Source organism: Hordeum vulgare, chromosome 2H (genome assembly GCF_904849725.1).
Source record: "Hordeum vulgare subsp. vulgare chromosome 2H, MorexV3_pseudomolecules_assembly, whole genome shotgun sequence".
Lineage (NCBI taxonomy): Eukaryota > Viridiplantae > Streptophyta > Magnoliopsida > Poales > Poaceae > Hordeum > Hordeum vulgare.
In genome coordinates this window covers 618,711,448-618,738,389 of record NC_058519.1, presented here as the reverse complement: position 1 = coordinate 618,738,389, position 26,942 = coordinate 618,711,448, and the positions used below count along the sequence as shown (strand labels likewise).

Here is a 26,942-nt window from a genome sequence, read left to right as displayed (position 1 = left end):
TTATTAATTGGCCATGGCAAATTTTACTAATTAACCACGACAAATTTAATATATGGATCATGTCAACTTTTGGTAATTCATCATGGCAAATTGAGTTTATAGAGCATGAGAATTTTAGTATTTTGACCATGAAAATTCTAATATTTTGAACATGGAAAATATTTTTTGTGTTAACCATGAAATTTTTTAGCGCATGTGTCATGGTAAATTTTAGTAATTAACCACACAAATTTAATTCATGGATCATGAAAACTTTTGGTAATTTATCATGACAAATTGAGTTTATAGAGAATGACAATTTTAGTATTTTGACCATGACAATTCTAGTATTTTGAACATGAAAACTATTTTTTGTATTAACCATGAATTTTTTTTAATGCATGTATCATGGTAAATTTAAATAATTCATCATGGAAATTTTAGTTTATGATTCATGACAAATTTAAACCAGTGACCATGCATTTTTTAAATAACTGATGACATATTTCTTTTTTACTTATGAACCATCTCGAAACTATTTTATGGATCATGGCAAATTTTAGTAATCCATCATGGCAAGTTTAGTTTGCTAATTTATTTTTTTATAACATGTCAAAGTTTATTTTAAACGTAGAAGAAAAAGTAGTTGAAATATATCATGGCAACTTCAATATAATCATCATGACAATTTATGTGCAATAGATATGACGACTTTTAACCCAAAAAAATCATCGAAGCATATCAGTATGAGATATAGTTTCGAAGATCTCGTCGCAACAAATTTAATGATAAAAACGGATTTTCAATCGAATTTTTTATTTAAGAGATAAAAAAATTAAAAACTAAAAAGAAAAAAGATTCATGTTGACATCATCAGTTTTATGACTTGTGCAAGCATGTGGTGACGTGGCGTAACTTATGATCGTTGAACATGTGGGCTATTGTTTCTCCTACCACATGTGTGGGTGTTATCACGACCCTTAAAAAATGCACTAATGAAATTCATAGATGCAATACACTTTAAGGTGTATGTAAAATACATGATTTCAGTATCAAGTCCCTGTCTTCTTTCCCTTTTTGTATCAGGGAAGAATTTGATACTCATATTCAAATGTTTATGCGGCTATGGTTACAAACTGTGTAGTAAAATGCCAAGAAACCACCACCAGAAAATCCATTTGTTTTCACAATTTCCTTTGCCATGTCTGCCATTGGGAGCAGCATTCAATCTGTAAGGGCATCCTAACGCTGATCATTAAATTTTTCTCATGCATCTGTTCGTGGATAGAGGGTGACCAGTCCATGAACGTCGATGTCGGAGGCCGTCATCCAACACTGCCAGCATACATTTTAACAACTATTTGAACTAACAAAATGAAATTCGTGCAAACATGACGGATTTCATACGAACTGGACAAAGACATTTACATTTTGAATATTTTTAACGAAAAAGGTAAAAGCATGTGCACGTTCGGCCGCACAGAGCTCCATTCCCACGATACAGAACGCTACACTAGTCTACGATTGGTTCGCTACATTGAATTATTTAGCGAGTCAATTTTCAGCATACTATAGCGCACTATTTTCTTTCAGTGAGTAAAACCTTCTATGGCGCGTTTGATATAGGTGTAATTTAATACAGGGATGTAAAATTTACAGATGTATTTTACTGGACATGAGTGTTTTCCGACTGAAAATTATATTGATGGGTGAAGGTGTGTATTTCTTTTACACTTGTATTGTGTAGAAAACGGTATCCGAAGCAGGGCCTAGGGAGCGAGCAACACCAGCATCGGGTGGAGCTATGCACGGTTCTTCCTGTGGAGGGGCGGCCGTGACCCGTGAGTCGCCTGAGAGTTATTTGCAAAAAAAAAAAATTCACCCGAGAGTTCATGACGACCGCATATAGGCTAGGATCGGCAGGAGGGCCTCAGCAAGCGCCTACCTAGCCCTTCAATCAATCAAGCAGAAAAAAATACTGTAATATATAAACCCTAGCCGTCCGCCCGCCTCCGCCAGTCCGCCTCCGTCTCCGCCAGAGCCCCACTGGAAGATGATGAAATCAACCGCGGGCGCCGCAGGTTGTGGGGGCATGGCAATATCATCATCCAAGAAGGATGATGCCAACAAGAGGACCGAGGAGGGGGCACAAGGGTGCTCTGCAGCTCCACCATCTGCCCCTTGTGAGTACTACATACACGCTACTCTGCTCTCCATCTCCCTATGTTCTTGTAGTAATTTGTTGTGATTTTAGTAAGGGGATCAGGGTTTCAATTAACTCATCGCCCTCCTCACCTTAGACATACTTAATTAATTAACAAATACTTATTGTGAAGTTCCTTGAAATTGGTAGACACACTGCTGGATCTTAGCAAGCTGTGTGCTCAAGCATCTCGGTTCGAATCCGAGTGGAAGCGCGCATCATGAGCAATGCTATACGATACGATAGAGCTTTGTTTTCTACTCTCCCCGTTTCAAAATATAAGACTTTCTAAAGATTCAACTAAATACTACATACGGATGTATATAGACATAATTTAGTGTGTAGATTCATTCTTTTTTACTCCGTATGTACTCGTAGTGATTTATATTTAGGAACGGAGGGAGTAACATGTAGATTGACACAGTTTTGTAGTTTAACCATATGATCTAGGTCCCTCCAATTATTCCAATTATCAATGTGCCTAGGAGGTCTTCCCATCAGATAACATATATGACGTCTTCCATTATTAATTAGCTTCCTTAAGTACATTGGAGCAAGCATAAAGTCCATGAATCATAGCAGTTCCATGTAACACATCAGTAGTTTCATATTAAGATATTCTGAATATTAATAATTCCAACCAATTGGAATATAGTTGCATGACACGCTGAAAAGAAATTTATGATCAAATTGTATTGCTGTCGCACGCAGGATACTCTAAGTGAGATGATGTCACTGTTAAGCTTCAAGGAGGCCGCGCGCATGAGCCTACTGTCAAGCCAGTGGAGACATCTCTGGAGATCATGCATCAGAGACTTGGTCTTCACTAGGGAGACAATGTGCCGCCCCACGGCCATGAGCCGAGAGGAACAGCATCGAGAAGCTTTCATCAGGAACGTTGAGTGCGTGTTGTGCCAGCTCGATCCCACCACTCCCAGGGACAAGTTTGTGCTCGAGTTCAAGCTCATCAACACAAATGTGCAGCCCCATGTTGACAGATGGGTCACCTTTTGTGCAGCATCGAGAGCGAAGCACATTGTCTTCAATTTCAAACCGGGGTCATGGGGCCGCCACGACAATTCGTTCAGCTTCCCGCTCCACCTTCTCATCAATGGCGCTCCTGCTGTCAGGTCTCTGTGCCTCATGTCTGCCTACCTAAAACCAATGCCTGGTTTTTGTGGCTTCACAAACCTTAGAAAGCTCAAGCTCGACTCGGTGTTTGGAGATATCCAGTGGCTGCTGTTGTCGGCGAGCTCCATGCTTGAGTGGCTTAGCATCACGCGTTGCACCCTCCACAGCTTGACTTCTTCCCACCCGTTGCGCCGGTTGCGGTACCTGTATGTGCACCACTGCTTCGATGTGCAGAGGCTTGAGCCTTGAGGTGCAAGCTCCGAACCTCAATACCTTCATGTATGCCAGCTTGGAGGCCCGCCCGGTGCCATTTATGCTTGATGGGTGTGTAGAGGTACAGGACGTCACCATCAAGTTGCCAACATGGAGGAGTGACCTTCTCGACTATGCCTTCGCGGATCATGGTATGGCGAATGCGTCCAAGCTCTCCGTGGAACTTGCAATTGATGCCAAGGTGATCCTTTTGATTTATATATATACGTTAACAAAAGTTAATATATTGCGGAAAGTGCTCTTCTACACGGGTGAACATTAAATTCGGAAGATATTTTTAAAATGTTCAAAAAAATCTGAATTTTTTTACAACAAACTTTTACAAATATTTTAATATATTGCAAAATTTCAATATGAAATCACATTCTTTGAAGTCGCTGCAAAAAAAACAAAATTTATGCTTCAAAATGCTTTTGAAAGTAGCATTTTTAGAGTTTCAATTTTGTTTATTTTTTATCATGATTTCCACAAATGTGATTTCATGATGAAATTTTAGGAGCATTTAAAACATTTGTGAAGGTTTGCCCAATTTTTTTCAGATTTTTCTGAACATTTTATGATATTTTTTTTGAATTTACTGTTCATCCAAGCTCATTTGAGCTCGGGTTTAGAAACATCACGTCCATATCTTGCATGTTAGTTATACTATTTTACTTTCAACTACTTCTAAAATTGCACCTTACCCTTTTTAGTGTCGATCCATAGTAATCAAATAATTGTTGTTCATGTTCTGATCATCCCATGTTTTTTTTTTGTCATGGTTGTGTGCGGTCATGTCAAGCAGCACGCAGGGGCGGGCCCAGTTCAATTCATGGGTATTCAAGTGAATACCCATTATTTTTGCCAAAATATGATGTATATATAGAATGTGTACATGTACTGTATGAAAGAAAACGAGATTTACACGGAATAACAGGTTGTATAGCTTCCAGCCGGCCCACCTCGTGCTTCCCTCCCCTTCCCCGCTCCAAGATGGCTTACTGGCCCAAATCTCTTTCACGTGGTAGGACAGTCCCAGCCCAACTCAAACACTACTAGATATCTAATCTTTTTCTACGGTGAAATTAAATAACCGACACACCATAGGGGATTCCCGTAATATCCGACCGTTCCCAAGTTCCCCTACAGTTAAAGTCATCCACAAGGCTATGATACTTAATTACCGACAGTCTTGATTAATAGCCGACGGGGATAAAAACACACATGTTCATAGGATACATCAACCGAGAGGTATGAAGAATAACCGACGGTTTCCAGTGCACACATAGTTATGCACCGTATTGCTCGACGGTGTTACTACTTAGCCGACTGGTACTTAGCAACTCATGGTTATCCCGTGTTATACCCGACAATTTATTCTTAGTGCATGGGTATCTGATCGAATAATCGATGGTCAAAACACATAACCGATGGGCACAACTAACTCTAAGTTATATGTAATTATAAATGACGGTTTTCTATAATAGTCGACGGTGTGGTAACATCGCTCAGTTATTTGTCATGATAGCTAACAGTGTGTGCAAATAGCCGACAGTGAAAACGTGGTAGGGAAAACCAACCAGTATTCTATAATCATATCTTCTTTTTATTCACCAACGGTGTATATTCACCGTCGATAATACATATACCCGACAGTGATCCTCAATAGCCTACTGTTAATCTCATCAAAGGTGATTAAACCGTCGTCAATGTTGAATGTTGCAATCTTGAGAAAGCATGGATATATTCTTTTAAAAACATTTAAGGATTTTCAAAACCAAAATTATCGATGTTTTACAACATATATGTAGAATCCCATTCTTTTGTAGTCTCATTGTTAGATATTTATAACCATTAGAACTCCAAAAATTATTCGTTGCATTAACTATAGGTTGCTTAACCAAACTGAACAATCTTGTAATTCTTGATCCCTTTTAATATTCTCTAACATTTTTCAAAGCTTGCAATAATATTGTTTAGCTAGGTTAGTCTCCGACCCTTTTTTCCGGTAGCGGAATGAATCCAAGGCTTGACTCGGCCCAAATCTCAAAGGAACCCAGTAGGTTGACTCGGCTCGACCTCTTCACTTGTCGGACCGAGGGCCTATGCTACCCCGAAGTGATCTTAACGCTCGCCTAGCTTGATGAGACCTACATAACCCTTTTCTATGTTTTCAACCTTTCATGTTGGGATGCTACGCGTGAAACCGCCGCGACATTGTCATCTGCATCAAAAAAGGCCCAATCCAGATCATTTTAACATAAGTTGAAGAACCAAATTTAGATTTTTAAAGTAGATGAGAGTCTGTCTTGCTTTTTCTAATATTAAAATGAGAACTTCAACATTATTGAAAAAGGAAAAAGGGATTAAAATTCAATCGATATTGCCGACTTGCTAATCGGATCTGCGAAATCCAATGCCATCTTGTGGGGACGACAAGAATTCAATCGTACCAACTACAGTGGAGTTCAATCAATAAATATATTCATTCGGTCGAGTATACTAAAAGATCAATTCAAACGAGTGACTGACGTGCACATTAGGAGGTGTCATGTTAAGAGTATATCAACCATACTAGAGGCCAATGGGCGCTTCGTCGCACCGCATTCTTCAGTGAAGAAGTGTCTTTTTTTACTAACAGGTTACTGTGATTAGTTGTTCTATTTTTATTTGGGTCTTAATTATGTTGGTAGCGTTTTTTCATTCGTATATCATGATGGGTTGATGTTAAAGTGTCCTTCGGCCTTGGTGTCAGCCGATGGTAGTTGTGTGAGCCCCTTCAAAACTGTTTTTTACATAACCTTGGGAGCTTCCATTCCATGGTGAAAACGTAGGATTTGGTACGCACACGAAACTCTCACCCGCTCAGTTAGGCTCACTTCTTTACTCGTTTTCTTAGTTTTTATTCACTTGCTCCACTGCTAGCTCATAAAGGCCGACTACCTGGACTTTTTTGTTAAATAAAAAATATGTTCATATATTTTTTTTAAATGAATTTCCATTTTTATATTAAAAAACATGTTTTTTCAAATAGTTTTGGATTTGAAAAATTATGTGCAAACTTGAAATAAATTAGCAAATTTAACAATATTCATAAAGTTAAAAAATTTCATGAACTTGAAATATGTTTGTGAATTTGGCCCCCCACGATGTTGATGCACCAAGAGGCTCCACATTATTTAGGGAGCATAATATCTTAATTAACTTATACAGATTTTTTCAATTTAAAATAAGTGTTTTAACTTTAATATAATTTTGTATTAAAGTTAGTATAAAACTGAGTATTTAATTTAGGATGAAGGGAGTAGGTGAATAGGAAGCATGTGCCAACTACCTTCTTTAAGAAACGAAATGTCATAGAGAGCCACCCATTTTTTAATTTAGAAGAGGAAGGGATAATGTCAGCTACAGTATTTGTCACTTACCTCAGTCCACTCGCTCTCCGGGCAACACCTTGCTCTTCTCCTTAAAAAAAGCAACATCTTGCTCGCCACCGCCCCAATTCAAATCATGTCTCATCAGAATCCAAGTACCCCCATGGTGAAGCGCCAAGCTGCAACAGCAGCAGCCAGATCGCGGGTCGTGAAGATGAACTGGACTGGGAAGGTGGAGATTTGTGGTGGGAGCCCCCGCGCGTCCGAGGTGTCATGGGTGCTGCTGCAGGGACCCGGCGAGGACTGGTTGGTTCTGCAGTCGCGGAGATGAAGGAGGGACTTCGCGGCTTGGTACCGTTTGTTGCGCCGCCGTCGCTATCACTCATACAGAGGCCAGGACAAGCAGGGCGCCGTCGACGACCAAACCAAGCCCAGTTTCCAGGTTTCATGATATTCCTCCCCTTCCCTAATTCTACTTTTTATTTCTTAATTTATTTCTTTGCATTCAGAGCTTTGGAAGGTCTAACTTGTTGAGAATTGATAAGAAGAACAATAAATTTGGTGATTGAGTTTTTTGGGGAAATTTTTGTGTCAATAGAACAGAGCAGGGATAGTTTGTTGCAAAATTAACATGTAAAGTCCGTGCAATTTTTGTTACTGTGCTAACAAGGAAGGATTATTACTTGTGATGAAGGAATTAATGAGAGGTTGACACCAAAATATATTCAGGTGGGGGATTATATTATCAAAAAAAAAATCAGGTGGGGCTTCTCGCACCCTGGTATTTTCTCAAAAAGAAAAAAAAGGTTGGACGGGTGGGCTAGCGGCTGATTTCCTTTTTGCGCGCGCACGAAAAGCGTTCGCGCCCTCACCCCCACTTCTTCCCAAAGTTTCGCGGTCTCCTCAATCCTCTCCCGATCATAACGAACTCATCCACCTTTCTCCAAAACAGATTATGTCCGGCCTCCAAGTCTGCTTCATCTACGACGTTTGAGGAGGAGTTCCTTTCCTGCCCCTGCGATGGACGAGGACTACCAAGCAACGCACGGCGGCTCCTCTGCTTCCGCGGCGATGGAGGAAACAACACGAGGCGACGATAGCGATGTGCCAAGGTATCTCTCTCTTTTCTTTTTTTGTGTGTTTCTCTACGCTTTGTTATCTGCCATGTGCCCGGTCTATGACTTTGTGTGTTGCCATCACACTTCTGAAACTGCATTCCTCATTGTGTTTCGTTGTGAACTGTGATTATGCTTTGCTAGCCATTGTGCATTGTTCTTTTGATCTACTTTTAATGACATCCCATTCACGGACTACGTTTTCACATGTCCGGTTTACACGTTTGCTTATCCAGCATGTAATTTGTTTTTTCGTTATGACTTTTAATCTTTCAAGATGCATATACAGATTTACTGAAACTGAACATAGATTTGTAACTTGAGCATGCCAATGTTACTTAATACATGTGCTTAGTTGTTTTCCTCCAATTACTTTGATGCCTCAATATGTCTAATTTTTAAACTTCAAATTGTCATATATATATATATATATATATATATATATATATATATATATATATATATATATATATATATATATATATATATATATATATATATATATATGTGTGTGTGTGTGTGTGTGTGTGTGTGTGTGTGTGTAGCACTATGGGCAACAACCGTAGTTGGATGTACAGAGAGAGAAAAGGAAAGTTGTTCAGTGAAACTTGGAGACAGGGTTTGGAGAATTTCCTGGATCATGCATTTTCATTGCCCGAAGCCACTGTAGATGAGAAATCCCATTGTCCGTGCACTAAGTGTTTCTGTCGTCATAAGCGCAAAAGGGATGAGATGACCATCCATTTGTGCGCCAATGGTTTTCAGTTAGGATATGAGAAATGGACTAGTCATGGGGAGCCTAATATACCTGAAAACATAGAGCAAGACGATTTTGTGAGAGATGTAGATAGAATGGATGATATGTTAGTTGATGCAATTGCTGCGGAAGGAGTTTTTCCAGGTGAAGAACCAACACAAGCTGCCCAAAAGTTCTACAAAATGTTGGTTGAAGCTGACACACAACTGCATGCGAAGACATCACAAACTCGTTTGTCTACTGTGGCACGGCTAATGACTATTAAGACACAACATAATTTGTCAGAAGCTTGTTACAATGAAACGATGACCCTAATACATGATGTTCTTGGAGATGATGCTGCAAAAGAACTCCCTACAAACTTCCATAGGTCAAAAAAGCTTGTGCATAGTCTAGCCATGCCATATGTGAAGATTCATGCATGCCCCAAAAACTGCATGATTTATTATAAAGAAAATGAAAACAAAGAGAAATGCCCAATCTGCAATGAACCTAGATACGAGGAAACAACCACAGGGAATAAATCTAGGAAGGTACCATGCAAAGTTTTGCGCTATCTCCCTATAACACCTAGACTGCAGCGGTTGTACATGTCACAGAGCAGTGCCAAGCACATGGACTATCATGCTAGGCCACGGAATAACAAGAAAGTAATGGTTCATCCTTCCAATGGAGAAGCCTGGAAGGAACTAGACAAACAATTTCCTGGTTTTGCTGAGGAGGTGAGGAATATTCGGCTGTGCCTAGCGACCGATGGATTCACACCTTTTGGTATTTCAGCAGCCTCATATTCTTGCTGGCCTGTCTTTGTTGTTCCCTACAATCTCCCACCTGAAATGTGCATGAAGCAAAATAACTTGATCCTTGCACTAGTAATTCCTGGACCAGATCATCCAGGGAAGAACTTAAATGTTTTCATGCAGCCCCTGATTGATGAATTAGATGATTTATGGAAAAATGGTGTTGTTACCTATGATTGTCATAGAAAGCAAAACTTGCTAATGAAGGCAGCCCTTTTATGGACTATTCATGACTTTCCTGCTTATGACTTAGTATCATGTTGGAGCACACATGGCAAACTTGCTTGTCCTATATGTGGATGTGACATAGATACGTTTTCCTTAAAGAATGGGCATAAACCATGTTGGTTTGATTGCCATAGGAGATTCCTTCCAGCTGACCATGTGTTCCGTAGGAGTTTGAATTGTTTCCGTAAGAAAACAAAAGTTCTTGATCCTCCACCGAAGCGCCTCTCCGGGGAAGAGGTATATGAACAGCTCCAAAGCCTTGTTCCTGATGAAAATGGAAAAAATACCTTTGCTGATTTCGGGAAGGGGCACAACTGGATTGGCATAAGTGGTTTGTGGCAGCTTGAGTACTTTAAAAAGTTGTTGCTTCACCATAACATTGACGTAATGCACAATGAGAAAAATGTTGCTGAGGCTTTGTTAAGCACGTGCCTTGATATTCCGGATAAAACTAAGGATAATATTAAAGCACGTCTTGATATGGCTGAAATATGCAACAGACCAAAACTTAAGTTAATACAGAAACCTAATGGTGGGTGGCAGAAACCAAGAGCAAAATATTGTGTGAGTAAGGATGACAAACTAATCATCCTGAAGTGGTTCAAAGAATTGATGTTTTGTGATGGTTTTGCGGCTAATTTGAGAAGAGCTGTTAACTTGACCCAAGGAAAGTTTGTTGGACTCAAAAGCCATGACCACCACATAATTATGGAGCGCCTCCTGCCAGTTGCTCTACGGGGCTTCATCCCAGAGAGTGAATGGCGGGCCATAGCAGAGTTAAGTTTTTTTTATCGACAGTTGTGTGCTAAAGAGATTGATCCAGAACGGATGCGTACAATTGAAAAGGAGATTCCTATTCTGTTATGCAAGCTTGAGAAAATGTTTCCACCTGGCTTCTTCAATGTGATGCAACATCTAATTGTACATCTCCCGTACGAGGCAAGGGTTGGGGGCCCTGTGACATACCGTTGGATGTACGTCTTTGAGAGGTATGTCAAATAACCTAATGTTGTGGATTTCTTCTAGCTATAATTTTCTTATGTCAAGTTATTTATTGCAGGGCAATGCACCATCTTCGATTGAAAGTTCGCAACAAGGCAAGAGTAGAGGGTTCAATTGTGGAGGCTTGCATAGTACAAGAGATAACAAACTGTGTATCTTTGTACTTCAGTGACCATGTTCACAATACATGGAATAGGAAGTCTAGATACAACAATGGAGGAAAGCAGGTTCAAAATGATGGTTGCTCACTAGATGTGTTCCAATATGAAGGCACCCTTCATGGTAGGGGTGAGTCTCGATACCTCACACGTGAAGAACTGAATGCTGCGAAGCTATACATTTTGACCAATTGCTCTGATGTTGATAAATTTCGAGAGTAAGTCATTTTATTTTTACACTTCACCCTTATATGCCATAATTTTCTAATTATATGCCATCTATAGAGCATTTTCTGAACAGAAGTATGCGAAGCACCCCAATTTGTCTCTGGAGGGCCTGGATAAAATGATGACGAAAGAATTCGTTGATTGGTTTAAGACTGTTGTAATCACTATCTCATTGATTTCTTGACTTAGATTGATCAATGTTATGTTTACTAACTTGAAATATTGTTTATTGATGGCAGTGTAAAAAAGACCCAAGTTCTGACGAGGACATGTGGAATTTAGCTAATGGATGCAGTTCTAGAGTATTTTCATATAGTTCCTATGACGTGAATGGCTTTCGTTTTAGGTCAGAACGATATGAGAAACTCCATAAAAGGTTGAGAACAGTGAACACTGGAGTTTGTTTGGCATCCTTCACGTCCGACAACAAACAACTTGACTACTATGGTGTGATCGAGGACATTATCAAACTATCCTTCACTCCAGGCCGAAAAATTGAGATGGTACTCTTCCAATGCCGCTGGTTTGATCCAACTAAGGGTACGAGGTGTGAAGAAAAATTAGGTTTGGTGGAGATTAGGCCATCTTCAAGGCTTGCGAACTTTGAACCATTTGCCATGGCTCACCAAGCTACTCAAGCTTATTATTTGAAATATGCTTCTCAAAGGCATGATCTTCGTGATTGGCGGGTTGTGTACAAGATACAGCCAAGTAGCAGCTTGAGCAACCTTGATGATAGTACACATGATCCATCCGCTGAAAATGATTTTTTCCAAGAAGATACAGAGCAGGGCATTTTCTCGGCAGATGTTGGGGACTTTATTGATGAAATTAGGACATCTACAAATCAGTACGATGATGTGCTTGATCCCTATGACATTGAAACCATAGAAAAGCGCAACAGTAAGGAAGATAGCAGTAAGGAGGATCCTTTGGACAATATCTATATCGATGACAGTAGCGATGGAGAAGAATTTCCACAGGGGGGAAGAGAAGAGGAGGATGAAGACAAGGATACCACATTGGATCATGATTTAGAATATGATAATGATGACTACTGAACATATAGTTTGTTAGTGCATGAGATATTCTATTATAGTTTTTTCTTGAAGTACCGTTAATTAGATATTTTGGAATTTCTCAGTTCATTTCTTAGCGTTGTTTCTTACTAATATTAAGTTTTACTCACTACAATTTAAGTGGTTACAAAGTGTTCCATTTTATTTTAATCTGCACACATGTTCTTCATAATGGTTTGTTCTCATTTTTGTATAGCTACTAACGAGCATGGAGCCTTGTAAACAGGATGACTAGGCGTTTGACTCATAGACCTATCTCAAGACCTATACGGAATGGACCTTCCACTGGTTCGGTTGGAAATAATGGGTCATCTCAGCCAGCTTCACAAACTAGGAAGGCTAGAACACCCAGGTCTAGGACAGGAAGTGGTGATAGACTTGAAGAGATTGATCGACCTCTCATTGTACCTTCTGGCATGTTAGTATTAAACTTTTTAAAGTGTTTTAGTTCTTCTTGGATGCATATTCAAATATTAATGCTTTGAAGTATGTGTTCATGACAGTCGATGGGAAAAGCACCCGTTCAAATCTCGTGAACCCTCCACGGTGCAAGGCGCATTAGTACGCCAGTATTATCCGGAACCAATTGGTCCAGATGATAATAAGAAACATGTATTGACTTGGGAGGACTACAAGTGGTCCAGCAATCCAAGAGTGCAAACTGCAGCATCTAGAATTAAAGATGAATTTTGGGTAAGTTGATTAGTTTTGCCAGCTTCTGGAGATTTTTCATTTCCCCACCACTTTATTAGAAACTTGGACTTTAATATGTGTGTTAGGAACAAATAACAGTTCTGATTTTCCCTAATGTAGTTATATCATATAAAAAGTGCCCATTTATGTTGTCAAAACTAGAAGTGCACTACACCATAATTCTCAGTTTGTACTGTCATCAGTCTAAAGCACTTAAATTGGTCTGATGGTAATCTGGATATCCATTATTATTTATGATTTCTTAGTAGATTCATTTGTTCTCAAATCAATCCATTATTATTTTGACAGTGGCGTTTTAAGTGCAATCCATCAGACCAACGTGATGCAGATGAAACCTTGGAGTTGAACCTTGCTGAAAAAGTGAGGCAAATGATACATGAGGAAAAGAAGGCAGCTATGAAAAGATTATACAAGCGTGGCAATGTAACTGAGGAAAAAGATGAGGAGGGTAATATCTGGCCAACTGTTGTAGAATTAATTTCAACCAAGCCAGATGACTTTGGTACCGATGATGGTTGGCGTTTACTATGTGAACATTGGAGTACTCAGGAGTCTAGAAACAATTCTTTACGTGGGAAGAGGAATAGGCTAGCTAATGGAGATACCATTTACCATTGCAGTGGTGCAAGAAGCATAGTGGCTACGCGCCAGTATCTGGTACTTTTTCACTAATGCATATTTCTATATTTCAATACTAAATAATAATATTTGATAACACTTATCACTTTTAATAAGCAGAAACAAAAAACTGGTAAAGACCCAGGACTTGCGGGTGCTTGGCAGCACACTCATAGATTGAAGCGAGGCAATGAACGTGTTGACATGTGTAGCCAAAAAGCTTCTGATCGCTGGGTTAGTCTTTGCGACTATACTTTATGGTGCGTGAACCTATGCATGTTGCGAGCAATCAATCTACAAATTCATATCCGGTTGCATTACATAGCTGGCTCAACATGTGTGCATATTATGTAGTTTGTAGTCCTTTTAGTTCCATTTTGCACTACTCTTCTACCAATCTTCATGTTACTTACTGGTTCTTCTTACTTGCAAAAGGAAACATTTGACAATGGAATGAAAAATATGCATGGGGAAAATTGGCAAGAAGAGCATCCGGAATTCGATGGATCTGTCATTTATGAAACAACTGGTAGAATGCCACATGGGAGACTAAGAATTGCTGATGAGGCATTTACCAAAATAGATAAGTCCATTATTAAGGCAACAAAGATCAGGGTATCACAGCAGGAACAATCAGCTCGTGAACAAGAGCGTTTACAGAGGGAAAATCGACAATTGAGGCATGAGAACAAAGAGCTACGAGGTGTGGCACAAGTTGTGCGGGTAAGGTTTACTACTGTTGTGAATAGGAGTATAAAGAAAGGTGATTTTGCTAATTGTGTGTATTTATAGGCATTGATATATAGAGGAGATCTGGACTATGATACTTTAATGGAGGAAGGTGCACAACATGAGTCGGTAAGTTTAACACAAAACGAACTGATTGTGATAAACAGTAATGATGACCTCAAATGTAGAGTTCCAGAAACTTGAATTCTAATGTCAATTTCTATTTTTGATCTCAAACCAATACTTAATATTTGTTTTTTAATATATAGGGTACATATGATTCTGAACATGAGTACTACAGTGATAGTGATTTGTATGACGAGTTAGCAAGGCAGCGAGATAAAGTTGATCAAACTGGACCCGAACTGGTATGAGAAACATGAGTTTGTTTATTGGTTCTCTCTGTTTCTTTGGGCATGGCTTCTTAGCCTGCTAATTAATATTCACATAGTGCAACTAATAATTGTTAATAAATTTGACAATTGGGGTAATTACAAGTCGTAGAAGAGAAATGCTATGGGCTATGTAAGATTTGGATTTATTATACATTGCCCAAGTAAATCCTTTTTATAAATTAACCACTGATCCTAGATATTGAATTTGCCTTGTGCTTATGCGTTTTACTGATTTGAAGTACTTATATATTGCTGCTTGTACGGACTACAGAGATGGTAAAGGAATGGTACTTTCCTTGGTTATACATAATTGATCAGTGTTGAGTTTTAAAACCTACTTGTTAATTTGTTGATTTAGATAATACTGATTGCAAACTGTACTATTTACTAGAAGCTGGTCATGATAAAAAAACTTTAGCATTCAGAACATCTGAAGTCCTGTTACGTACAGAAGATGTCTGGGCCTTGTTTTCTTGTTCCATTTACCCTTTTATATGTTCGCAAGTTGTATATTTGGTAACAGTTTCCATGAAAATATCTTCTCTCTTTTTGTAACATGTTGTGTATTTAAAAAAACAATTTCGTTATATTATCGCGTGTATTTCATCTCTTACAAGCAGTATGATCATTTTTAGGGCCCTGAAAGCAATGCTGGATCTGGTGACAATCATATGGAGGGTGGCAATATCAATGACGAGAGTGAAAGCACATAATTAAGACTTTGACTTCATGGAAGTGTTGAGATGAAGTGACGTTTTGATGGTGCAGTTTAGAGAGGGATTGATATTTCAAGATAATTTATCTAATGCAAAATGTTTAGGATGGATTGTTTTTATTTACCCTTTTATTTTCCATTTTCATGTTATCTATATGGATGATTCAGAACTTATGTAGTTTTCAACTTGGAACTAACTACCATTGGACCAATGTGATACCTTGTGAGTAAAGTATGCTCTTTTATCACATTGGGGTAAATTCTATTTATTTCCGTCACAAAAGAAGTTCTATTTATTTTGTTCATACTTGGCATTGTCAACTTATAGGATCGACACAAATTTCATTTTTGTAGTGCAAATTCTCTCTCTACCAGTGGCATTATAGAGTGCAGCTGATGGCTAACGGCGATATTTTTACTCTCGGTTATATACTATGCCTACAGTGACAAACGTCTCGGATTTAATCGATACCAAGGGTAGTGGATGCTCAGTTGATACAAATGCTGGCAGTATATATATACTGTAGGTCATAACCTAGTCTCACAGTGTATATATACTGTAGGTCATACCCTTATCTGACTGTGTATATGTACCGTTGGTTGTTCATATGCCGATGGGAGGACGACCGTCAATAACATGAACAACGATGGTCGTTGGGAACCGTCGGAAACGACAAAAAATGACGGTCACCGAGAACCTTCGGGAATGAGAACAATGACGGGTACACGAAACCGTCAAAATTTGCAATAACCAACGGGAGACCGTAGGATATGAGCGTCGTCAGATATGAAAGAGCCGACCATCCACCGTCGACTTCATGCCGTAGGCAATGACCATAAGCCACGGTACCGTCGGATATCATGTTAATGGCCGACCAAGCATCACCTACGGGAAATAGCCGAGGGGGCACCGTAGCTCATATAAGTAGACGACGGTTTTTGCAAATAGACGACGGTTTTTCAACCCTAGGCGAAGCTTAGGTTCCTAGTAGTGAAAATTATATACTGGATGTGGGCACAATGACACCCAACCCTGATCAATCGATCGGTCGCATGAATCGCGCCGCGCCGCCGCCCACGCTCCCAACTCTCATCGCTAGAAAATGCACGGTCCACAGCCGCACGTATGCAGGAGGGCACGGGGCGCGTTGGTGGGCTAGCACACGGCGACGCCGCACATGCATCCAGCTTGGAGATTGAGTCGAGCTCATTCATCACTTGAGAATTGACACATCAATCTTTTTCAGATACGTTCTTTTTTCTTAGATGTGTGTTACGGCCTTTTAGGTTAATTCTTGAATCCCCGCAGAAAAGGTTGATTCATGGATGATTGTCTAGATTCACTTTTATGGAGGCGCTTCAAAGTTGTTTGTTGGGAAAATTTTCTTTTGTTTTCGATGCTTTGGAGATGCATATTGTTGTCAGAAGTTGCCACTTCATATGTTGAATAATTAGTACTTTCATATGTTTAACAACTCAAAGTTATGATCCTATATCAAAAATTCAAGTTAAGATCAATTACATGAATCAATGATACTATTGCTAATCCATGTTTTATCTTTTATATATTATACAATTTGTATAAGAAATAGTGCTATAATCATTTCTACACGGCAAAAACAAGAGGCGGTCAAAAATCTATAAGCTTTTAAGATTTTGAATACACACTCTTAAAATCCTGGGCCCGCCCCTGGTAGCACGTGCCTGGATGTGCAAAATGCCCTAGCAAGTTTGTCAACCTGAAGCATCTTATATTGACGGTGGATATCGCTGTTCGTGATTGGCATACAAGTGGCATTCTTCGTTTGGCTTGCCTTTTGGAATTAAGCCCGGTTTTGAAGCATCTTGAACTGCATGTAGGTGATCCATCTCTTTGATGTTTTAATTATATGATCGAGCAAAACATCATCCATACACCTCATGGAGGCTATGTTTGGTTTTTTTTTACCAACTTCTGCTTTAAAAAGCTAAAAGCTAACCAAAGGGGTAAATGTTTAAAACAGCTTTTAAGAATACTAGCAAAAGGACCCGTGCATTGCAACGGATTAAAAAATCATAATCTCTAATGATGATGATCACATTATGCTCACACATCATCGCTTAATTTTGAAATTTTGTGCACAAATGCAAGAAAATGTTTCTTCTTTTAAATTTATTCACAAGTTGAAGCAATCTTCACATTTCCAAAAAAATATCATGGTTGTCAAAAATCTTGGTAATTCAAAGAATTATTCTGAATTTCAAGAATTATTTTTAGAAAACACATGATAATAATCCCATCCACCCGACAGTTAGTTCTTCAAAATTCACACGGGTATATTGTCACAAAGACTTAGAAGCATTACTGTTTAACTACATACCTTTGATCCTTCATGAACATTTTTACAAATATGAAAACAATTTTAAAATCAAGAACATTTTTTACAATTTACAAATATTTACTAAAAATCGTGAACATTTTTATATTTCGAATGGGTTTTAAGTACTTTCTTTTCAATTGCGAACAATTCTAGAATAGCCGAACATATTTTTTGAAGTTGGAGGACTTTTTTAAAATTCATGAACATTTCTTAAAACGCATGAAAATTTTCTGAATAAACAAACATTTTTATAAGTCAGTAATCTATTTTTTAAATTCACGGACATTGTTTTGGAATATGCAAAAAAATTACGAAAATCCCGAGCTTTTTTAGAATTCACAAACATTTTATGTTTTCATTAACATTTTAATTTAAAATTTCTCCCGTGCGTTGCAACGGAAGAAAAAATGACGTGCTTTGTTTGAAGCGACCGTCAATTATTGTTAATCAGGTTGGACAGATAGAGGATAAGTTTGATGATTGCTTCATTATAAAGTGGAGGAAAATCCTTTTTTGATGTTAGGATAAATTCAATAATAACAAAAAAATTGAAAAAAAACACAGTCAATATGCGTGCACGCTAGCTAGCTTAACACGTCTGCTAGACGGGTCCTTCTTCTCCAAGATCCCCGGCCGTCCATGGCGCGGGCACTCTGCCGCTGCAGCCTGTGCCCACCTCCGTCGGGCCCTTCCCCACTGGATCCCGGCTCTACCGTTCGGCCATGGCGCGAGCACTCTTCCGCTTCAGCCTCTACCGCCACCGGATCCCCAGCCGTCCATGGTGCGGGCACTCCGCCGATGCAGCCTGCGCCCACCTCGCTCGGCCCCTTCCCCGCTGGATCCTAGCTCCATCGTTCGGCCATGGCGCGAGCACTCTTCCGACCTCCGGATCCCTGGTCGTCCACGGCGCGGGCACTCCGCCGCTGCAGCCGGGCCCTTCCCCAAGCTCCACCACCGCCGGATCCTGGCTCCATCGGCCGACCATGGTGCGCGGCACTCCCTGATGCAGCCTACGACTGCCTCCCCCTCGATTGCTTTCGTTCATTGATTTTACCATCTCATTTTAATCGACGACGACTGCCCGCCTTGATTGCTTTCTTTGATCATGCCTCATCCTCCTCGTCTCTTTGCTTATTTCTGGGGTCGCTTGTTGAATTATCAATGGGTACCTATATGAACGTGTGAGATTGGGCGTAAAGAAGCGGTGTGGGATTATTATTTAGCATGATGGACTCGGGGCCGGGCGGCGCATCGGGTTGGATCTAAACGTTTTTTTTTCAGATTCACTAACACAGGGACTGCGGGTTGAATTCAAAAAAATAGTAGGGGTGTTTTTATAAAATTATCACGATGGGTTTTTCGATAAAAACAATAACCGCTTTAGTATTAGGTAAAGATGTAGCTTCTTCCTAGTGTAAACTTCAAAGCTGTGGACACTAACTTTTGAGCTTCCAGCTTTTTCACAGTAGCTTTTTTAGAATCTGCAGCTCAACCAAACACAACCGGAGTGTAAGTAAGTTATAAAGTCTGGCCTTATTCGCGCTTTACGATTGTAGTATATCCTGTCATAAGATGGTTTCTCCTTCGTGTATCCTAGTTACTATTAAGCTGTAAGAAACATGACTATGCACGTTGTACTCTCAGTTTTCTGTCATACACAGTAGTGGAGTACCTCAGCATGCTGATTGTATTACTACTTCTTTATAACATCAAGTAATTTCAGGATAAGATTGATTGTTTAAGTCAGATTGTTTAAAGGGAGTTGGCAGTGTTATTCTGATCAAGCAAGAATAACTTAGTTGCATTTTATTATTATTATTATTATTATCAGAGGGGTGCTTTTATGAAATAAGTAATTAATTGTGGCCCTTGTTTTCTTTACTGCTTTGATAATGCAGCTGACATTCATACTCCTAAAACGAGAGGTGTCGTGGCGTCCGGTAGAGGAGTTGCCCCCGGCCCGTGAGCCGCATTATATTATCATCTGAAGACATTACTGATGACGGGAGTCTACGGCTTCAATAACTTCTTCGTCCTTGCACTGTATTATGCTCGAACCGCCATGGCGCTCGAGTGCATGGTCATCGACCCGGAGGCAAGGAAGAGGTATGCCTTGGCTCGCCACGCCATAGAAGAGGACCCGGTTCATCAGGGCCGACGGATGGCCAATGAACACCTTCGGGGACGGGGTCTGGATGCCATCCTCACCATCTTGTAACATACCTGCCTTTTCTAGAACATGATAGTGTGACTGGTTTTGTAAAGTGTTTTCTGTTGAGAAGTTCAGAACCACAGACAATGGCTACATCCCCTGAAACTAGCAACTGAATCTATGTAACTGATTGCCCAGTAACTGTAAGCTGGTAGTATTTCTACTGCTGCACTGCACGCACGCACGCACGCACTGGAGTTTGTGCATGTCTTAAATGAATCTCGCATTAACAGGCACCCAAAAGGTGTGTCGTAATGACCATTGCACCATCTTAAATTGAGATCCACGTAACAGCTGAAACCCCCGGCGGAGAGCGCTTATAAAACCCTCCCGGCCAGTTCCCGTCCATTTTCCCCAAGGCCAAGATCACCAACGGCGAGACCGGTCTCTTTCTCTTCAGCTGCCGCAACGCACCCTCAACCATGGCGAAACCCACAAGCCAGTCGGTGGCAGCGATCGCCATCCTGATGCTCGCCGTGGCCACCCTCGCCGTCCCCCAGGCGCCGCCGAAACGGAGCGGCCAGGAGATCCATCTGTTCGAGGTGACGGTTGGCCTGGTGGACGGGGCGGACGACGACTACAATTACCGCCTGCTCGCCGCCGTGCTCGGCAGGTCTGTCGCCTCGCCGTGTTCCTTCTGAACACATAGCTCTCCATTTTGCTGACGCTCTCTCTTCGTGTTTTGTATCCGGAACCTGAAGCGTCGAGGCCGCACGGAGCGTCACGTTCGAGACCTATCCTGGCACGTTCAGCGCGTTCCTCACCAACAACCAGGCCCGTAGGCTATCAAGTGAGTGAAAAATCCCTACCTTATTCCATCCTAGCTAGGAATTCAGAGATGTTTGATGTGTAAGTTATATATACGATTTGGCTGAGCAGGAGTCAAGGGGGTGCTGGGAGTTCGTCAGAGGGATGATCCTGTGCCTACCGGCGGGAAATGAAAAATGATACCAGCAGGGCGACCAGGAAAGATACGGATACGTGAGAGCATCAGATGAAGCATTATTTTTCTTTCTGTCACAATAAAAAGTGTTGCGGCCTTTGCACAATAAAGGATGCTTGAAAAGATCATGTTATAATGAAAAAAAAAATCCAGCAAGTTTTGCTGTTATAAACTTCTCGTGCAAAACAGACGCTCCTCAAAGTAAGAAAAAAACAAGATGATCTCTTCTCCGGGGTTCAGAGGTTAACCGATACCCAGTAACATGTTCGGTTTCAAAAAAGAGTTGTAAGGTTGACTGTCAATACTATCTGAAACTGTTAAACGACAGGGGTCAAAAACCTGTTCGCCGTAGGCAAAAAACCAGTGCTCGCCCTGGGATCATCTCACAAAAAACTCTGATTCATGATCGTCGCTCTTCTTTGATCCAGTCTATCTAAACGAAGTCGGGGTCGACGGTGTGCTGCTTGCACCCTCGGGGGCCGTAGTGCTCCTTGCTCTTGCGCACCACCGTGTGGCACAGGGCGCAGTAGTGAACCCGGCATGTCTCGCAGAAGATGTGGTTGTTGTTCCCAACCTGCTCAAATCAGAGACTGGCTTCATCTACTAGAGCCAAGTAAAAAAAAACTAGTGCCATCTTCACTGGAAGCCACAGAAATTTTACCTTGAAATTTGGCTGGCGGCAGCCCGGGCACGGATGCGCTCTGGACAGTGCCAGTTTCAGCTCTTTCTGCATGTTTCTGACGACATCATTCACCTCCACCTTCACTCTCAGCTTCTCCCTATCGATTTTGCATTGTTCACTGTCAAAAGGGAGCATTGGTTCAAAATTAGTATCTGGAGAATAGCTATGCTACATGATACTTGACAGATCAGACTTGCAGGGGACATCACAAGAAATATATATATACCTTGTATGACCTTGACTTGATGCCTTGCCACATGCATAACAGAACGACTTCTCACAGTTTCTGCAAAGCATCTGGTCGCAGCCTGACACGCGTGAGATGGCAAAACCACAATGCGGACACATAACAGAAGAACGGAGTATTTCCTTGATGCTAAATATATCACTCGCCGAGACTTTACGTCCAGCATTGCCTTTGCTCAAGTTGCGTGCCTTCTCACGCTCCTGTATACAAACAAACAGCGCAATCAAAATGTGAACTCAATATTGTTCTCATTGCATTGAAAGAGTCTAACACAGAATAGCCATAAAACAAATGACGGAACTTGGAATGCCCATCTTGCTGGAAATGGCACCATGTTTTGCAATAACCTTAAAGTGAAATGATGTGCTCTTCTGAAAACAAAATTACTTTGTGAATAGTTACTGTACCTATAACGTAGATATATTATATGCAAGTAGAGCTATAGCTTTTTCTAGAATATACAGAAAGGTCTGTGCATCTTTCTATTAAGAACGCCCTATTAAGAAGAACGCCATGATGCGTAGCTAGTACATTATCTTGTAATGGATTTTCCTTGAGTAATTTCCACTTAGACCAGGTATTGTGTTGCTAGTTGCATTTTGGGCCAGGTATGTTTAAATGTTGTATATAACACCAGGTCTGGTCGGTTTAGCAAAAACTAAACGCTTTACCAGCTCAGTCCCACCTGTCAGATTCACAGTGGCATCAGATCAGGTACCGCATGACATTCAAAGTGCCATGTTAAGTTCTCTAAATGATAATTCGGTAGGGAAAATACAACTAAACACTGCACAGACATTCCCATGTCCGGAACTTCACTAGATTCCATGATTCACCATTTAACAGTGAAGAGTTAAAGAAAACTATGTTTAAAGTTCTGAATAAATGAATAAGGTATCTATTTGATGAAATATCCAATAATAATTTTGGCATTCCCAATACTCGTGTTCTTATATGTTGGAAGTTATCTCTCTTATAGCTAAAACTTACAACAGATATGCACCGTTAGATGGACTTTAATCAGAACATGGACAGTTAGCTAACACTTATTTAAAAAAGAAAAGAATATGTCTTGTTTATATGGATTTTTAACCTGTACAGAAATAAGTTTTTCTTCTGGAGTCATGCATCTCTCCCCTACGTGGCGTCGGTTTCTGCAGCGGACGCAGAAGGTGAAGAGGCAATTGGAGCACTGGGCGCTGTCCTCATCTGCCAGGCAAGCTGTTTCACATCTTGGACAGTAAGCTATATCAGCCCTTGAGTCTAGAGTCTTCTGAAATACCAATCTTTCCCACCATTCAAAACCTGCATCTCCAAGCAACTTCTTCAATAGTTTAGGAGGAACAAAACATCCACATTTGTCATTAGGGCACACCAATTTCAGGACTGATCCTTCCTTGACATGCATCTTTGAGTATGTCTCCATGCACCTCCAGCAAAAGTAATGACGGCATGGAAGTTCTACGAAGTCGATGCCTGAGGAAAATCAAAAGAATAAAAATACAGATTAAACATTTTAAATATTCCAGACTCTAGGCATGATGGAACTTGGATTGTTCATGAGGATGTACCTCAGCAGCATGACACATGAACATGATTAATTGTGCTAATGTTGCAATTATAGAAACTGTGTAAAGAAGCTTACAAGTATTTATTTTTTACCGGGAAAGTATGCTTGTCATTGAATAAGGGATTAGTTTCATAGGTATTTGGGCTGTGCCTGGGTTCCTGCAGAACCTTTAACTTGTATTTCCTCACGGTATATGTGGTAAAGGGGCCACCCCAAACCTTTAGTTTCGCCTAGGTATGGGGTGCAAAATAATTTTACATTTCTTATCAGATTTAACTTGTCTACTAATTAGTTGAAAAAAGTTTGAACTAGAACCGAATTGTAGTTACTTTTTCTAATGATTGTTTGACTGCAGATATATGTTGATTTTATACAAAAACAGTATGGAATGCAAAAATAGATATACCCAGCAATATCCCAGAATGTAGAGTATTTGAATTATAATGATCAGGTATTATACCCCAGAACTAAAATTTCCAAAACAATACCAAAATTTGGTTTGGATTTGTGCATAAATCATGGTGCCCTGGCTCCATGGAGCACCAATTCAGTGTCCAATATATACTGTATCAGTAGTGCCCTCCCTTACTGTTTCAAAACAACAGATTTAAGTTATGATGGTGATATAGTTGTTAAATGAGCACCAGGGAGAGTATCCAAGCATCAAATGGAGCATCTGAATAATTACCTGGGTGCTCACTCAAACAAATTGTGCAGACATGGAGACCACGAAGAAATGTTTGAAGGCATTGCTCTTCATCGTAGCTCATCAACCGTTGAACAACATCCTCTACAGACAGAATCTCTCCAACAACCCGAGCATCCACAGGAGCCATCGTACTATCAGACTTGCATATGATTATCCCGCCATCAAAACCAAGATGAGAGAGTGTAGAGCTCTGCAGCCACTGCACCCACTCAAAAACAACTTCCTGTCCAGACTGCTGTGCCCAAATCGAGTCAAGCATGTGACAAAGGGTTGAGACCTTCACACGATCCAACCACTGTACACCGAGAGAGAAGTACGGAGGATGATGGCTCGGATATGATGGAGGCATAAGGCATGTCAGTGATATTGGAGCCAAGTGCTTGACATTGAATGTGAACTGGTCGTCTTGGTAATCATCAACACTCTGGAGTTCTGTGGACACACTGATACCATCTGGAATTTCACAGTGCACATGGATCTGCAAAGAATTGAAAACGAATGAGGAAAGAGTATCACAGATTCTGTTGATATTTTCGTAATTATTGAGTCCTGGAAGTCTGATTTTTTTTTAAACAACAATGGTTTGCTTGAGCAAATAAATATAGGAAAGCAGATATACCTGGAAAGAGCGTGGTACAGACTTTTCACCAAAAATATCCAAATTGTCTCCATAAATTGCCTCAAGTGCCAGTATCTGTGCAATCATATATCAGAGAAAAAGTACCATCAGAAGAAAGTCTCGAAATCTACTGAGTATTCAATTCATCTAATCTGAGAGAACTAGTTTGATTTTTCTACCAATTCCACTGTTTTGCATTCCTAATGGAGCCTACAAGTGTCACCCTAATTCTGCAACCATCTTTTCTAGACCATTGACATAGAGCTGTGTGCAACATGCATGCTTTTCAGTTCCAAAGGTGGTTTAGCTGATTAACAACCACTTCAATCTTACAATCAGGTTGCAGAAATTCCAAACCACAACCTAAGCATAACATACGAGGTCTACAAAAATGGCCTGCACGACTGGCCATGGGCACATCATGGTTGCATATAAACATTAACATGGTCAATGATGAGAAAACATGGTCAATGATCCCTCTCCCCTGCACCAACCATCATCTTCCTCGCAATGCCCCCCTCCCTGCTCGCCTCCACACACGCACACGCCCCTCCTGACTACCTCATCCCGTCCACCACCTATCTGGGCGCCGGTTATCCCATCCCCCATCCCCCCTCTTCCCTTCTGCTCTTCCTCCCGTGCCTTCTGCATTCATCCTCCTCCTCCTTCTGCAGAGGACGATCGAAAGTTCGTTCCCTAAGACTAGGGGCCTTGACTGCTAGAGACCGACCGTCGATCCCTAGATTGAAAAAAAGTGCTGCTTTTCACCCACTCCGCTTGAATAGCCTGGGCCTCTTCTACACCCAACCAAGTCACGACTCACGAGGCACAACTATGCCGCAATCGGACACTAGAACTGCCGCAATCCAGAGAGGGGTCAGCGATGCAGTTCCCACAGGGGGTTCATCCGTGAAGAGCGGGCAAAGGACCAATCGATTCGAGCAGGCAGTGGCAGTACCTCGTCTTGCTGCAGCTGGTCGTTGGAGAGCAGCAGCTCCTCCGGCAGATCGGGCCCCTCCCCCTCCTCGAGGTCCCGGAGCAACATCTCGCGCAGCATCCTCACGGCCTCCGGCGACGGCGAGAGGCCGCCCTCTCCGAGGGAGGCGTGATGAGGGCTCTCCATCGGCGGGATGCTGGTGGCGGCCGGCGGCCGGGGTGGTCTTTCTTTTTCAGTTTTGTCAGGCCGAGGCAGTCTTTGGGGTGTGGGCGTGGGTGTTGGCGCCGGTGGGATACGAATTGCTACGATTGGAGCAGTGCTTCTCGAACCATCTGTTCACACCTCAAATTTAATTTACTCGTTGACTAAGAGCAATCATTGGAGGAAGTTTTTTCATTTATTCTCCCTCCGTTTCTAAATATAAGACCTTGCAGAGATTTCATTATAGACTACATACGGAGCAAAATGAGTGGATCTACACTTTAAAATATGTCTATATACATCCGTATATAGTCCATAGTGCAATCCCTACAAGGTCTTATATTTAGGAACGGAGGGAGTAGAAATTTATCACGAACCATTGGATCTTACCACATCGAAATCGGCTAAGCTTGCTTTCACCATTGCAACATACACCTAGTTGCACAATTAGTTTTGCACCACAAGTCTTGTTGCAAACTTTTTTGCAACAGTTGGCTTGTTGCAAAAAATATGTGCAACTCGGGTTTCGTTGCATTTTTTTTGCAACTAGGATCTTGTTGCGGAAAATTTCTGAAACATAGATTTTGCTACAAAACATAAACCGGTCGTAAATCATTGCAACATCGTATATGTTTCAGAAACACAACCCTAGTTGCAGTAATGTATTTGACGAAGACACAACCCTTATTTGGACGCGTGTCACATAAAGAAGGTGGCGGATGCGGCCATGCTATCCGCCGGATGATGGTAAGCTTTTTTCCATTGAATTATGAAAAGTATTCCTTTCATCCGGCTGATCGAACATTGGGCGTCTGTGGCCTTCATCACGCGATGTGTGTCCCTCGCACCGCTACATCCTTCTTATCTTCTTCTCAATCAGCTCCTTTCCCCAGCTCCTGCAGCATGCCATGGCCACCACCACCTCAAGCTCCCGCAACGCCACTGCTCATACGAGCCAGCAGGTCGCCGCCATATGCCCACGCGC

General features: G+C 41.0%; 2 protein-coding genes across 2 annotated transcripts; one reads left to right on the top strand and one right to left on the bottom strand.

Annotated features, from left to right (window-relative positions):
- Window positions 1-18,487: 18,487 nt before the first annotated feature.
- Window positions 18,488-20,182, top strand: LOC123430865. The gene is made up of 2 exons (XM_045114701.1): window positions 18,488-18,823; window positions 19,736-20,182. The coding sequence occupies exons 1-2, from the start codon at window positions 18,560-18,562 to the stop codon at window positions 19,823-19,825; spliced, it is 354 nt and encodes a 117-aa protein (XP_044970636.1). The 5' UTR covers window positions 18,488-18,559; the 3' UTR covers window positions 19,826-20,182.
- An 857-nt stretch (window positions 20,183-21,039) lies between these two features.
- Window positions 21,040-26,041, bottom strand: LOC123430864 (E3 ubiquitin-protein ligase RNF14-like). The gene is made up of 7 exons (XM_045114700.1): window positions 25,778-26,041; window positions 24,820-24,894; window positions 24,180-24,678; window positions 23,015-23,397; window positions 21,901-22,121; window positions 21,654-21,792; window positions 21,040-21,566 (listed from the first exon to the last, which is right to left on the bottom strand). The coding sequence occupies exons 1-7, from the start codon at window positions 25,940-25,942 to the stop codon at window positions 21,426-21,428; spliced, it is 1,623 nt and encodes a 540-aa protein (XP_044970635.1). The 5' UTR covers window positions 25,943-26,041; the 3' UTR covers window positions 21,040-21,425.
- Window positions 26,042-26,942: the final 901 nt, after the last annotated feature.

What these genes read in the sequence shown, in the direction of transcription:
- LOC123430865 (XM_045114701.1), top strand. Translation starts at nt 18,560, where the DNA reads ATGGCGCGAGCACTCTTCCGCTTCAGCCTCTACCGCCACCGGATCCCC. An exon ending in GGCTCCATCGGCCGACCATG is followed by an intron (nt 18,824 to 19,735) that starts GTGCGCGGCACT and finishes TTGATAATGCAG; the next exon opens with CTGACATTCATACTCCTAAA.
- LOC123430864 (XM_045114700.1), bottom strand. Translation starts at nt 25,942, where the DNA reads ATGGAGAGCCCTCATCACGCCTCCCTCGGAGAGGGCGGCCTCTCGCCG. An exon ending in CTGTACCACGCTCTTTCCAG is followed by an intron (nt 24,679 to 24,819) that starts GTATATCTGCTT and finishes AATTCTTTGCAG; the next exon opens with ATCCATGTGCACTGTGAAAT. An exon ending in TTGTTTGAGTGAGCACCCAG is followed by an intron (nt 23,398 to 24,179) that starts GTAATTATTCAG and finishes GATTTTCCTCAG; the next exon opens with GCATCGACTTCGTAGAACTT.